Genomic DNA, 16,386 nt, shown 5'->3' with positions numbered 1-16,386 from the left:
GTGGACCCCGACTTAAACAAGTTGAAAAACCTATTCGGGTGTTACCATTTAGTGGTCAATTGTATGGAATATGTACTATACTGTGCAATCTACTAATAAAAAAAACAACGATAGACTGACCATACCTCCTCTTTTCACCGGATATGTCCTCTTTTACGGGGCTGTCCGGGTGGAATTTCTTAAATGCCTCAAATGTCATTTTAAGTTAGGGTTGCGTGTATTTTCAATGTACGTTCAGAGTTAAGAAGGGGTTGAAAACAAAACAAATTGTGCGCAGCAACATTCGTGAGGGAGGGGCAGAGACAGAGAGAGCGAGGGAGTTATGATAAACGAGCATGCGTCGCCAGGCTCTGCTTTTTACTCATAGATTTATCAAATTTTATTTTTTATTATCTATAGCAGGGGTGTCAAAAGTGTGCCCCGGCGGCCATTTGCGGCCCACATCTAATGTTTTAAAGGCCCACGGCACATTCTAAAAATACTATTAAAATAAACAAAAACATAAACAAAAGTGAAATAAAAAGCTTAAAGGCTAAATGTAATTGATGAAAAGTTGCAACGTTGACTAATAAAACAAAGCTGTTTTTTTTTTTATTTCAAACTGTCATTGCTCAAAACAAAATATTGAATCAAAATCAATCTTATTATGAATTATTTACCTATTCAAGTTTCCGATTACTTCACATCCAATATTCAACTAAGAAAAATATTTTTGGTGGAAGATTTTGCAAATTCGGTAAATAAATGACCAAAAAATTTATATTTTGTTGTTTTCTTACTGTACCGAAAATGAATCGAACCGTGACCTCTGAACCGAGGTACGTACCGAACCGAAATTGTTGTGTACCGTTACACCCCTAATATATATATATATAAATATATAAGAAATACTTGAATTTCAGTTTATTCTAGCTATAAATATACTCCTCCCCCCTAAATCCGCCCCAGCCCACCTCAACCCCCAGACCCCACACCCTCCGCCCCCCAATCTCCCGAATTCGGAGGTCTCAAGATTGGAAAGTATGCATGACAGAGGCATTGTTTGTGTTATTATTTGCAGCTTTCAACTTGTGCTTCAAGAAGTTTACTCACAGTGAATTCAGGCAGGCTGTCAGAACCCTCACGTTTCTTGACATTCGTCGTCGACATAGGCTGCTGAGGCGGCGGCTCGCAGTACAGATGGTTTCTGGTAAGCGTCTTGACGGCACACACACCTTCCCCAATTAACACAACCACCTCCTCCTTATTGATGGCCAGGTCCAGATTTTCCCCCTGAGAATCACAACATGCATGGAAATTTATTATTATGCTGGATGTTGCACTGCAGCCCGGAGCTTGTTTTTTATTGGCTTCACGGTATCTTCTAAGAATGAAACTGAAGGACATAAGAACATTAGGTAGAAGGTTTAAGAGAATGCTGAAAAGAGAAACAACGTTAGCCGAGCATAGCTTGCATGTTGAACTACACTTGGGATGGGTGCCGAATCTAGTACATTTTGGCACTGACTGTATTCCGCCGGTATTACTGATTCACATGTTAAGCTATCTGGGTTGTGGGTCATGCCCGGTTACCCACTCAGCCAGCTCTTCGCACTTGGCGATCACTCCAGCAGCACTGAGAGCGGACACAGCCAAACTACCTCTAGGTAATATTGCAATTTTCAATGCCAGCAAAGAAATAGACTCAAAAACCAAACCAATGTACAAACCTCGTTTCCATAGGACTTGGGAAATTGTGTTAGATGTAAATATAAACAGAATAAAATGATTTACAAATCCTTTTCAACCCATATTCAGTTGAATATGCTACAAAGACAACATATTTGATGTTCAAACTCATAAACTTGACTTTTTTTTGCAAATAGTAATTAACTTTGAATTTCATGGCTGCAACACGTGCCAAATTAGTTGGGAAAGGGCATTTTCACCACTGTGTTGCATCATCTCTTCTTTTAACTACACTCAATAAACGTTTGGCAACTGAGGAAACTAATTGTTGAACTTTTGAAAGTGGAATTCTTTCCCATTCTTGTTTTATGTAGAGCTTAGGTCGTTCAACAGTCCGGGGTCTCCGCTGTCGTATTTTACGCTTCATAATGCGCCACACATTTTCTATGGGAGACAGGTCTGGACTACAGGCGGGCCAGGAAAGTACCCGCACTCTTTTTTAACGAAGCCACGCTGTTGTAACACGTGCTGAATGTGGCTTGGCATTGTCTTGCTGAAATAAGCAGGGGCGTCCATGAAAAAGATGGCGCTTAGATGGCAGCATATGTTGTTCCAAAACCTGCATGTACCTTTCAGCATTAATGGTGCCTTCACAGATGTGTAAGTTATCTACGCCTTGGGCACTAATGCACCCCCATACCATCACAGATGCTGGCTTTCGAACTTTGCGTCGATAACACCTTTGGTCCGGAGGACACAATGTCAAATATTTCCAAAAACAATTTGAAATGTGGACTCGTCAGACCACAGAACACTTTTCCACTTTGCATCAGTCCATCTTAGATGATCTCGGGCCCAGAGAAGCCGGCGGCGTTTCTGGATGTTGTTGATAAATGACTCTCGCTTTGCATAGTAGAGCTTTAACTTACAGATGTAGCGACGAACTGTATTTAGTGACAGTGGTTTTCTGAAGTCTTCCTGAGCCCATGTGGTGATATCCTTTAGAGATTGAGGTCGGTTTTTGATACAGTGTTGTCTGAGGGATCGAAGGTCACGGTCATTCAATGTTGGTTTCCGGCCATGCCGCTTACGTGGAGGGATTTCTCCAGATTATCTGAACTGTTTGATGATATTATGGACTGTAGATGTTGAAATCCTTAAATTTCTTGCAATTGCACTTTGAGAAACATTGTTCTTAAACTGTTTGACTATTTGCTCACGCAGTTGTGGACAAATGGGTGTACCTCGCCCCATCCTTTCTTGTGAAAGACTGATAATTTTTTGGGAAGCTGTTTTTATACCCAATCATGGCACCCACCTTTTCCCAATTAGCCTGCACACCTGTGGGATGTTCCAAATAAGTGTTTAATGAGCATTCCTCAACTTTATCAGTATTTATTGCCACCTTTCCCAACTTCTTTGTCATGTGTTGCTGGCATCAAATTCTAAAGTTAATGATTATTTGCAAAAAAAAAATGTTTATCAGTTTGAATATCAAATATGTTGTCTTTGTAGCATATTCACTTGAATATGGGTTGAAAATGATTTGCAAATCATTGTATTCAGTTTACATTTACATCTAACACAATTTCCCAACTCATATAGAAACGGGGTATATATATATATATATACATATATATATATATATATATACATATATATATATATATATATATATATATATATATATATATATATATATATAATATAATTCCACAGGAGGTCCTTAAAAACAGCAGAGCGCTCCTGTAACTCTGACAAAATAAATACGCCAAAATTAAACGTCGACTGTAGAGGACACTGGTTTAATGGTAAATGGTTATACTTGTACAGCGCTTTTCTACCTTTTTTTTAAGGAACTTAAAGCGCTTTGACCCTATTTCCACAATCACCCATTCACACACTGATGGCGGGAGCTGACATGCAAGGCGCTAACTACCCATCAGAAGCAAGGGTGATGTGTCTTGCTCAAGGACACAACGGACGAGAATAGGATGGTAGAAGGTGGGGATTGAACCAGTAACCCTCAGATTGCTGACACGGCCACTCTCCCAACTTTGCCACGCTGTCCCCTGGTTCTCAGGAATATACAAAATAAGACTATTAGTGAAGGGAGAAGTGCGCCCCACGGTCTTAAGGTTTCCGAAAATGTGGCCCCCTAAACAACTGAGTTGAATATGTCTGCGATACAGCAACTGTTGTGTGTGTTTGTTGTGGCGTTCTCTGACCTCAAGCTGGATGAAGCTTCCAGGGTTGTAGCGGTATGCCTTCAGAGGGTCCTGCTGGTTCAGAGGGTGCAGGATTGGGTTGGGCTCATAGCTGAAGGCCTGGGGGTTGAGGGCGTTGAAATCAAAGCGCAGGTTGTCCAGCAAAAACTCCACCGTGACCTTGGAGCCCCACACCGAGGAGTCCACCATCGGCGATCGACACAATATCAAGGAGGAGGAGTTCACTTCACAAAGTTCTGTGAACTGACGAAACGCAGACAGACAAAATAAGATCGGTAAAGGTATATGCCCGGGCACGCACTTCCACACCTGTTTGACAGAGCAGAGAACATCTCCAGGACACAGTGGGTCAGAAGCCATTTTGGCAGACCGTCCTAGCCTTTCCCCTGGGCTCCAGCGCTTCCTTCTCCTGCTGGTCTTTTTCTGGATGGACTCGTGAGGCGAAACGGTCACGACCATTCGAGGTTCCTGCACGACGTTCAGGTTGTGTCCTGAAACGTAGATCCTTCGCCCGCCACTGAACAGAAGACCGTTATTGATGTGAAAGTCACTCCCAGACCAAAGGAGAGACAAAGGCGGCGTGATAGACATCAAGGACTTACCTTAGGAAGCTCTTGGTTGGTTTGGCGTGGGTTATGTTGGGGTTGTGCGTGTAGTGGTATGCTTTGGAGTGCAGATGCCGTTGGCTGCTGCCATAATGCAAAGTGAGGCGGTAATCTCCCGTCTTGTTGTTGCTGCCCGTCACACACTCAACACTGGAGCTTTGAACCTCCGACACACTGAGGAGAACACAGAAACCATCCAATTTTTACGGATGCCTCTAGGCCATACAGAACACACTACAAAAACTGAAATTTAAGTAAGATTAAATATCTCAAATAAGAGTGATATATGCTTACTTTCTGTCTGATAAGATAATTATTCTCACTAAGCAGATTTTATGTGAGTGTTTTACTTGTTTTAAGTGTTTTGGTCTTAAATTATCTCAGTAAGATATTACAGCTTGTAACTGAGATTTTATGACCTATAATGAGTAAAACATACATGAAACTAGAATAAGAAGTGTTGCACAGCTGTGTCATCAACACTCACTAAAAGTACATAAAACAACTTTTTAAAGGCCTACAGAAACCCACTACTACCGACCACGCAGTCTGATAGTTTATATATAAATGATGAAACCTTTACATTGCAACACATGCGAATACGGCAAGTTTAGTTTACTAAATTGCAATTTTAATTTTCCCGCGAAGTATCCTGTTGAAAACGTCGCGGAATGATGACGTGTATGATGGCGCGTGCGCGTGACGTAACCGGTTGTAGCGGACATATTCTTCCAGCACCGATCAAGGCTAAAAGTCATCTGCTTTAATCGCATAATTACACAGTATTCTGGACATTTGTGTTGATGAATCTTTTGCAATTTGTTCAATTAATAATGGAGAAGTCAAAGAAGAAAGATGTAGGTGGGAAGGGGTGTATTGCAGCTGCCTTTAGCAACACAAACACAGCCGGTGTTTCCTTGTTTACATTCCCGAAGGTAAGCATTTACTATGGAACAGAGTGGTCAAGCGAACATGGATCCCGACAACATGTCAACCGGCAAGCTTCGGTGAGAAAATTGTGGTGATAAGTCGGCTCTTACCGTAGACATGAGCGGAGCCTGCGTTCTCCTACAGCTGCGGTCTCTCTTACCTCCTCCCACCGGAGACACTGGCGGTCACCACACCCTTGGCTACACCCCTCCGACTTTCAGGTACCAAATAATCTCACTAAAACACTAATAACACAATAAGCAGATTAGGGATTTTCCAGAATTATCTTCGTAAATGTGTCTAATAACATCTGAATCGCTCCCACTGCTCTCGCCTTTTTTTTTTCTAGTCCTTCACTCTCACTATCCTCATCCACGAATCTTTCATCCTCGCTCAAATTAATGGGGAAATCGTCACTTTCTCGGTCCGAATCGCTCTCGCTGCTGGTGGCTATGATTGTAAACAATGTTCAGATGTGAGGATCTCTACAACCATTGACGACACGTGCAAATCGTCGGCTACTTCCGGTACAGGCAAGGCTTTTTTATTAGCGACCAAAAGTTGCGAACTTTATCGTCGATGTTCTCAACTAGATCCTTTCAGCAAAATTATGGCAATATCGCGAAATGATCAAGTATGACACATAGAATGGACCTGCTATCTCCGTTTGAATAAGAAAAACTAATTTCAATAGGCCTTTAAAGTAATAATTTCTTATTTCAAGCATTAAAAAAAATCAATCAATCAATCAATCAATGTTTACTTATATATCCCTAAATCACTAGTGTCTCAAAGGGCTGCACAAACCACCACGACATCCTCGGTAGGCCCACATAAGGGCAAGGAAAACTCACACCCAGTGGGACATTGGTGACAATAATGACCCAGTGGGACGTCAGTGACAATGATGACTATGAGAACCTTAGAGAGGAGGAAAGCAATGGATGTCGAGCGGGTCTAACATGATACTGTGAAAGTTCAATCCACAGTGGATACAACACAGTCGCGAGAGTCCAGTCCAAAGAGGATCCAAGACACAGCAGCGAGAGTCCCGTTCACAGCGGAGCCAGCAGGAAACCATCCCAAGCGTAGGCGGACCAGCAGCGCAGAGATGTCCCCAGCCGATACACAGGCGAGCAGTACATGGCCACCGGATCGGACCGGACCCCCTCCACACGGGAGAGTGGGACATAGAAGAAAAAGAAAAGAAACGGCAGATCAACTGGTCTAAAAAGGGAGTCTATTTAAAGGCTAGAGTATACAAATGAGTTTTAAGGTGAGACTTAAATGCTTCTACTGAGGTGGCATCGCGAACTGTTACCGGGAGGGCATTCCAGAGTACTGGAGCCCGAACGGAAAATGCTCTATAGCCCGCAGATTAAAGCTGACCAACACGCCGGATTGTAGTCAGCTGGAGGAGTGTCTTAATGAAATTAAACAATGGATGTCCGCTAACTTTTTGCAACTCAACGCCAAAAAAACGGAAATGCTGATTATCGGTCCTGCTAGACACCAAACTCTATTTAATAATACAACTCTAACATTTGACAACCAAACAATTAAACAAGGCGACACGGTAAAGAATCTGGGTATTATCTTCGACCCAACTCTCTCCTTTGAGGCACACATTAAAAGCGTTACTAAAACGGCCTTCTTTCATCTCCGTAACATCGCTAAAATTCGCTCCATTCTGTCCACTAAAGACGCTGAGATCATTATCCATGCGTTTGTTACGTCTCGCCTCGACTACTGTAACGTATTATTTTCGGGTCTCCCCATGTCTACCATTAAAAGATTACAGTTGGTACAAAATGCGGCTGCTAGACTTTTGACAAGAACAAGAAAGTTTGATCACATTACGCCTGTACTGGCTCACCTGCACTGGCTTCCTGTGCACTTAAGATGTGACTTTAAGGTTTTACTACTTACGTATAAAATACTACACGGTCTAGCTCCATCTTATCTTGCTGATTGTATTGTACCATATGTCCCGGCAAGAAATCTGCGTTCAAAGGACTCCGGCTTATTAGTGATTCCCACAATCCGGCGTGTTGGTCAGCTTTAGGGGCATGTAGAGTTGGGTGTCATCAGCATAACAGTGAAAGCTAATACCGTATTTGCGTATGATGTCACCTAGCGGCAGCATGTAGATGCTGAAGAGTGCAGGGCCAAGGACCGAACCCTGGGGAACTCCACACGTTACCTTAACGTAGTCCCAAGTCACATTGTTATGGGAGACACACTGCATCCTATCAGTAAGATAAGAGTTAAACCAAGACAGGGCTAAGTCTGACATACCAATTCGTGTTTTGATACGTTCTAATAAAATATTATGATCGACGGTATCGAAAGCAGCGCTAAGATCGAGGAGCAGCAACATAGATGACGCATCAGAATCCATCGTTAGCAATAGATCATTAGTCATTTTTGCGAGGGCTGTCTCCGTGGAGTGATTTGCCCTGAAACCGGATTGAAAGGTTTCACATAGATTGTTAGACGCTAAGTGTTCATTTAACTGCTCCGCAACAATTTTTTCAAGGATTTTTGAAATAAAGGGAAGGTGAGACACCGGTCGGTAATTTACCATGAGGTCAGGATCGAGGTTAGGTCTTTTAAGAAGAGGATGAATAACCGCTTTTTTGAATGCTAGGGGAACACTGCCCGAGGAGAGTGATAAGTTTATAATATTTAGTACTGATGGACCTAATAATTCAAAGAGCTCCTTGATCAGTTTCCCAGGAAGAGGGTCAAGTAAACATGTTGTCTGTTTTATTCCATTTACACGTTGTAACAATTCCTCTAATGTTATTTCCTCAAAACGAGAGAAACTATTTTGGAGGGCAGTATCCGCCGTATATACAATCGTGTCAGTCTTAATAGAACCCCGTTGTAGCTGGGACGCATTGTCTTTAATCTCCTTTCTAATGACTTCAATTTTCTTACTAAAGAATTGCATAAAGTCATGACTTTGACACAATTTTGTCTCATAATTAAAACGTATGACAGCCAAATGGACTTTGCGGTTTTATTTTCAATGAAACAATAGAAAATAGGTACTCATATAGTAGTACAGTTGGAACAGTACACAGTAAACGGACATTTGATATTTAAACATGTAACATGTGACATTTCTAACAATTTTGAACAGAAATAGTTCATGCACATTCAGATGAATCACAATAAAAAAATTATATATATATATATATATATATATATATATATATATATATATATATATATATATATATATAAAAAACGTATTTCCTTGAATTGCTGCAGGGTATATAGTATGCGCCTGCCTTGGATTACTGCCGGGTCAAACTCGCTATTCAGTAGGATTTAAGGTCCAAGCTTACATCACACTCAAATTATTACTGCATGCCTTTGGTAAGTGCCGGAGTGAGAAAAGGTTTTAAAATAATTAACGCATGCTTACTTTTACCCCATGCCTTTGGTAAGCGCAGGAGTGAGAAGATGTTTTAAATTAATTAGTGCCCCGGCGGCAATACAAAGAAATACGGTATTGCTCGCGCACTAATTGACTGAAAGAGCACACACTTGGTGTGATGATGTCATCTTAGGGATGGGAAAATGCATTTTTAGACACTATGATTTGCCTGACCGGCTAGGAGACCCCGAGAGTAACAAGCGGTTGCCTTTCCATTAAAAAAACAAATTGGCTGTTCGTTTAATTTTGCTGGTTTCAAAAAATGTAATGGCGAGCGCATATCATTATGTCAAGATAATGGCATTAGACTTTACCTAATTTAAGAATATTTTTCAGTATATTAGTATATTGAGCAAAAAGGTCTCACATTTTTTTTTTCTACCAAGAAAAGTACACTTGTTATTAGTGAGAATATACTTATTTTTGGGTTCATTGAGGTTAGCTGATTTTACTTTTTATGGAAAGTCTTGACAAGCCAAATTTTCTTGTTCTATTGCCAGATAATTTTGCTTGGTTCAAATAAAATACCCCTCATTTTTGTATTTTCTTTTTCTTTTTTTTGGACAATGACTTTTTGCAGTGCAGTCACTATTTTACATAAACATAAAGCCGTGTGTCAATTCTAAGTACTTGGCCCTTGAGTACATAAGCACTTTCACACTAAGAAGTGTGGTAAAATGCAAAGTACACAGTCAGTTTTCAGAACACTCAAAACTTAGAGTGTGCGGAAATCGACGCTTAGCAATTTTGTTTATGCACATATTCTGGAGTAAGTAGTGTATGTCGCTATGTACTCAAACTCCAACTTTACTTATAAAGCTCTTTTCATAGATAAAAGAAATGCAACACAAAGTGCTTTACAAAGTTAAAAACAATACCCAAGTGACCCATATCCCCCATAATCACATTGGTACGCACGGACACAGATACCAAACACAAACACAAACACAAACACAAACACACACACACACAATACACACACATATGCAACTATATGGACAAATGATTGCATGGCTGAGTACAGAGGAGACATGTGAGTAAACACTATCACATCTGCACCAGGAGGTCACCAGACCAAGGCCACCAGGACGCTGACACAAAAGCGCCCCCACAAGCACGGCCGATAACCCCTGAGGCAGATGGCTCAACTGAGGAACGTTGGAAAATAAAAATAATAAAACTTGTAAAACAGTAAGAACCATATGTAGACATAAAGAAAAAAATACAAGTAAGACATATGAACATTAATATAATAAATACAATGATTACCGTATTTTTCAGACTATAAGTCGCAGTTTTTTTCATAGTTTGGCCGACATATACTTCGGAGCGACTTATGTGTGAAATTATTAACACATTACCGTAAAATAACAAATAATATTATCTATCTCATTCGCGGAAGAAACAAAGAAAATGTTAGCAATCGTCACACACGTCGGCAATCGTCATACACACGTCAACCAATAAGATTTCGGCGGGGGAGGGTCATTGCAGAAGTGCATTGTGGGTCATGGAATGCTAACTGCAATATGCTACTGCCGTAGCTATTAAAGTGGATCATTTCATCGTTGGCAGTAACTTATAAAAACTGAGAAAGGCTGAACAGAAATGGCACCGAAAAGGAAATCATGTACTGCAGATTACACAATATCAAATAATATTATTTATCTCATTCGCGGAAGAGACGAAGAAAATGTCAGCAATCGTCACACAAACGTCAGCAATCGTCACACACACGTCAACCAAAAATAATTTGGCGGGGGAGGGTCATGGCAGAAGTGCATTGTGGGTCATGGAATGCTAACTGCTATATGCTTTATGCTACTGTCGTAGTTATTAAAATGGATAATTTCATCGTTGGCGGTAACTTATAAAAACTGAGAAGGGCTGAACAAAAATTGGACCGAAAAGGAATTCTTGTACGTACTTGAATTACTAGACATTTCCGGGAAGTGTTCATTTACAAAAAAGAACTTGGTACATCACTGAGGTGTCAAAATTTGCCATAATTATTGAAGGGCACTGTTTGTGTTGTTCTCACATGTTACAGGGCACGCCGCCCACGGTGACGGCAAGGTCCGAGGGATGCCCGGTCAGCAGGTTTCGCCCACTGATGGTCAGCGTGGTGCCGCCAGCTTTAGGACCTCTGTCGGGCATCACTCCTGTCACAAACGGATCCTGAAGGGTAAGAAAGGACAAATAAAAAAATACGCAAAATATTGCTTTATATTTTTACATCATTACTGGTTAGTCATGGATGCTAATATCTTTTCTTCTTTCCCTTTAGTCGGTGTGAGCTTCCACTTGCAGAACTGTTTAAAAAATTGCTACTACATATACTGTTAGTATTGCTACTACAAAACCCAAAACCAGTGAAGTTGGCACAAAACTTGTATGTACCTTTCAGCATTAATGGTGCCTTCCCAGGTGTGTAAGTTACCCATGCCTTGGGCACTAATACACCCCCATACCCTCACAGATGCTGGCTTTTGAACTTTGCGCTGATAATAAACCGGATGGTTCTTTTCCACTTTGTCCCAGAGGATACGGCGTCCACAGTTTCCAAAAGCAATTTGAAATGTGGACTCATCAGACCACAGAACCCTTTTCTACTTTGCATGAGTCCACCTTAGATGAGCTCGGACCCAGCATTTCTGGGTGTTGTTGATAAATGGGTTTCGCATTGCATAGTAGAATTTTAACCTGCACTTAAAAATGTAGGGACCAACTGTAGTTACTAACAGTGGTTTTCTGAAGTGTACCTGAGCCCATGTGGTGATATCCTTTACAGACTGATGGCGCTTTTTGATGCAGTACCGCCTAAGGGATTGAAGGTCACGGCCTTGCCACTTACGTGCAGTGATTTTTCCAGATTCTCTTATCCTTTTGATGATATTACAGACCGTAGATGCTGAAATCCCTAAATTTCTTGTAATAGCTCATTGAGAAATGTTGTTCTTAAACCGCTGGACAATTTGCTCAAGGTTTGTTCACAAAGTGGTGACCCTCGCCTCATCCTTGTTTGTGAATGACTGTGCATTTCATGGAAGCTGCTTTTATACCCAATCATAGCACCCACCTGTTCCCAATTAGCCTGTTCACCTGTGGGATGTTCCAAATAAGTGTTTGATGAGCATTCCAAAACTTTTTCAGTCTTATTTGCCAATTTTGCCAGCTTTTTTAAAATATGTTGCAGGCATCAAATTCCAAATGAGCCAATATTTGCAAAAAATAATAAAGTTTACCCGTTCGAACATTGAGAATCTTGTCTTTGCAGTCTATTCAATTTAATTTAAGTCGAAAAGCATTTGCAAATCACTGTATTCTGTTTTTATTTAGCATTTACACAACATGCCAACTTCACTGGTTTTGGGTTTTATACATATACTGTTAGTTACTACTACATATACTGTTCCTATTACTACTTCCATCACTAATTAACTGCTTAGCCATCTTTCCCATTCTTGTCTCTCCATCCACAAGTGTGGATGTTAGTAACCTGTATTGGTGCAGCAACACCAGTACTGAATTGTTGTTGTACAGTATGCTGGCTGTATAGAATGACGATCACCTCCGCCAATAAACAATTTTACACCAAAAAGATGGTTGATCTGATCTAACGTGATGTGGTCTTTAATTACCTGGAAGCTGAATGCCTGTCTGGACAATCCCAATTCTCCCCCGCTGACTTGAACAGACACATGACCCATCTTCTCTCCTCCACTGGCTCTCGTTTTGCAAACGATCCTGCACGACACCATCAAGCTCACATCAATCAGTGTTGCTATCACATGTTCAACCCTTCTGGAATCGTCAAACCCACAACAAGCCATAGCCAATTAATGGTGGTTGTAACAAGATATCGACTGATTATCTGTGCCAATACTTGGCATTTTGACGTATATCGGTATCAGCACAAAACTACTTTAGCAGAGTACAAATTATTTGCCACTTGCCATATTATAAATTGTATTTCTACTAATGATCTTGTATTATGAGCAATTTACATATTTTTAGTCATTGACTAATCTTAATTTTAGCATGGATAATTATATTTTTAAAATTTTAGTTTAAAAATGTTAAAATTGAGAAAATAACTTTAAATAAGATATTTTGGTTCCCCCCACATACATTTCTGTTTAAAGGACAACTGCAGTTTCTGGGGGAATTTTGCCTATCGTTCACAAGCATTATCATCATTTTGTTTTACTAATTCACGTAAATAAACGTACATAAATGTCCGCTTACAGCTAAGCCAAAGTGAGGTCCTCTATTCCGCCCATAAAACCCAATAAAAAAACATACAAAAAGTGCCAACAATACTCCACTTACATTTCATGACTTGAATACTAGCTAAAGTTAAAAAAAAAGTTAAAGTACCAATGATTGTCACACACACACACAAAGTGTGGCAAAATTATTATCTGTATTTGACCCATCACCCTTGATCACCCCCTGGGAGGTGAGGGGAGCAGTGAGCAGCAGCGGTGGCCGCGCCCGGGAATCATTCTTGGTGATTTAAACCCCAATTCCAACCTTTGATGCTGAGTGCCAAGCAGGGAGGTAATGGCTCACATTTTTATAGTATTTGGTATGACCCGGCCTGGGTTTGAACTCATAACCTGCCGATCTCAGGGCGGACACTCTAACCACTAGGCCACTGAGTAAGTGGTGATATTGTTATTGTAAGCACTAACATAGACAAATGTTGACATGATCGGCTGATCAGCTGTTTCCTCGCTTGTCAAACTTTATTTTCGATCATAAACCATGCCTCTCACCCGGATGGTAGAAGGTTGAGGACATATTCTGACAAGTTGGTACACTTTGACAGCCAATTTAGACATGGAAAATGGCGAGAAAGACACGAAAAGACTCGGTTTCACCCCCCTTTTCTTTATTAAGGATTATGAGTCATTCTTCATCTAAATGGGAAAATGTTCAAAAAACAACCTGATGCCTTATCCAGCTGTTTACTGATATATAATAATCATGTTGAAATAACCATTACTGCAAATGAATATCGCAGGAATTGAGCCGCTGTCCCAAGTTAATAATCATCCATTTATGAACTATATTTTTTCTGCAACATCAAGGTATATATTGACGCTTACATAGGTCTGGTGATAATGTTCCCCTTTAAAAAATCCTACTGTGACCCCTTTAAGTTAAGCACAATACTTTCCAGGTGTTAATGGCTTCTTATGGTTTGGAAGTACAATTTTTTTTTTCTGCAGCCACAGAGCAGACCATGAGTACCTGGAGGAGACCTGGTAGAGATGAGTGATGACCATGCAGGGTACACCAGCCACTGACACAGAAGTAAAGATGTCTTCGGCCTTTTGGCCAAGGTTGGAGCCTGTGATGGTCACCAGTGTGCCGCCTTCTAGCAGGCCAGACAGCGGCTCGATCTGAAAAATAAAAGGAACATCATGTGTCATTACTGCACTTGGAAGGTACCGTGTTGGGTGGGTAAGAAGTGGGAAGTTACTCACAGAGTGAATGACCGGCGCGGGACACGTCTGCTGTACGGGTTCACTGCACGAGCCAGAATACAAACATGTGGCGTGTGCACCTCCGCACCAAACACACGCGTACTTGTGCTCTGCTGTGTAGCAACGACTGCAGTCGGCGCGGCCCACCGAGCAGTCGTACAACGTCACTAAGGACACACAACACCGTCACAAATGCAACCTCTCCACAAATTCAAGCACATTTTTGGGGGGCTTTCAATTGCTGTCTTGTGCTTGTGAAATGTGTGAAGTTGGCCCCCCTTATCAATGCACATATTAAAATAACACTGCTATTTGTTTATGCTGTAAATAATTTATTTTTTGCCATTAAGGTTCATACTTGCCAACCCTCACGATTTTCCCGGGAGACTCACGAATTTCAGTGCCTGTCCCGAAAATCTCCCAGGGCAACCATTCTCCTGATTTCCACCTGCCTTTAGCGTCCTCTCTCACCTTAAACCTTCACCCCTTAACAGTCGCATGCTGTCCAGGGTCCACTTTTCCTCCATATAAACAGCGTGCCGGCCCAGTCACATAATAATGTTGCGTTGGACGGGTTTAACAATGGTCCTTATACGAAGATGTCAAGAAATTCTGACACGTTGTATGATCGTTTAACTGGTTTAATGACAAAGTTAAATATAAGCACACATACACAGACGTAAGTGAATGCAAGGCATACTTTTTCAAATGCCATACATGTCACACTGAGGGTGGCTGTATAAACAACTTTAACACTGTTACAAATATGCGCCAAACTGTCAACCCACACTAAACAAGAATGACAAACAAATTTCAGGAGAACATCCACACCGTAACACAACAGAAAAACAACAATATCCCTTGCAGCACTAACTCTACAGAGACGCTGCAATAACATCTACGGCTTTTGGAGCTCAGTGCACAACTGCACACACAACAAGAAGGAGACGAAGAAGAAGAACGAAGAAGAGACATGACGACGACGAGTAAGAAGAAGAAACACGCTTGCAAGTTCCAAGATGATTGGAAAAAAGAATTTTATTTCATCCAGGACAGCTCGAAGGGGAAAGGGTATGCTGCCTGCACCTCAACCGCCCCTAACGACCCCCTTCCCCATCTCCCGAATTCGGAGTTCTCAAGATTGGCAAGTATGTTCAGGTTTTTAAGTTATTCTTAAAGACTTTTTCTGAGTGTGTACCAGGTGATACCGGCAGAGTTGGGTCGGTAAAAGTACTGAATTTAAGAGGTACTCGGGATGGCCCACTGCAATATTGGTATTGAATATTGAACCAATATCAGCAAAAAAAAAAAAAAAAGCATTGGACGATATGCATGTAAAATGTGTGATATAATGTGCAATACAGGCAGTCCTGCAGAGTGTTTACTTGTGCAAAGCTGGACAGTCAGTTAACATCTAAATGTAAATGGTAAATGGGTTATACTTGTATAGCGCTTTTCTACCTTCAAGGTACTCAAAGCGCTTTGACTCTATTTCCACATTCACCCATTCACACACTGATGGTGGGAGCTGCCATGCAAGGCCCTAACCACGGCCCATCAGGAGCAAGGGTGAAGTGTCTTGCTCAAGGACACAACGGACGTGATGAGGTTGGTAGAAGGTGGGGATCGAACCAGGAACCCTCAGGTTTCTGGCACGGCCACTCTCCCAACCGCGCCACACCGTCTAAATGAACATTGGAGGACATCTAAATGTCCTCCAATATGCACCGAAGGTCTTTTCTTCTATTTTAGTCAAGTCATTTACAAAAAGTAAACATGGTAGGCTGCCTAGCAGCTACACAACAACTAAGCACAAAATAGCACACAGACCAAACATATGTAATAACAATTGAACAATATTGCAGTCTAAAACCGCACGTTTGTCAATTTAAAGAAGCATCAAATAATTATAGTTGCTTATTGCATACACATACAAAGTCTCCAAGCCATTAGCATATTAAACTTTATCCAGTAACAAACGTGTCCGCATAGGCCAAACATACTGCATCAAC

At 41.1% G+C, this 16,386-nt stretch overlaps 1 protein-coding gene across 1 annotated transcript in view; it reads right to left on the bottom strand.

Moving 5' to 3' along the window:
• The window catches only part of plxnb1b (plexin b1b), a 191,409-nt gene that overhangs the window by 28,975 nt on the left and 146,048 nt on the right, over nt 1–16,386 (bottom strand). The window contains exons 16-23 of the mRNA XM_061887355.1: nt 14,375–14,541; nt 14,139–14,290; nt 12,521–12,626; nt 10,921–11,057; nt 4,499–4,675; nt 4,206–4,413; nt 3,897–4,139; nt 1,093–1,272 (exon numbers count right to left, since the gene is read on the bottom strand). Coding sequence (XP_061743339.1) covers nt 1,093–1,272; nt 3,897–4,139; nt 4,206–4,413; nt 4,499–4,675; nt 10,921–11,057; nt 12,521–12,626; nt 14,139–14,290; nt 14,375–14,541 — 1,370 coding nt within the window. The remainder of the gene's footprint in view (nt 1–1,092; nt 1,273–3,896; nt 4,140–4,205; nt 4,414–4,498; nt 4,676–10,920; nt 11,058–12,520; nt 12,627–14,138; nt 14,291–14,374; nt 14,542–16,386) is intronic.

Source organism: Nerophis ophidion, linkage group LG02 (assembly GCF_033978795.1).
Source record: "Nerophis ophidion isolate RoL-2023_Sa linkage group LG02, RoL_Noph_v1.0, whole genome shotgun sequence".
NCBI classification, from domain to species: domain Eukaryota; kingdom Metazoa; phylum Chordata; class Actinopteri; order Syngnathiformes; family Syngnathidae; genus Nerophis; species Nerophis ophidion.
The sequence above is the reverse complement of the archived record's forward strand: the minus strand, read 5'-3'. Positions and strand labels throughout refer to the sequence as shown.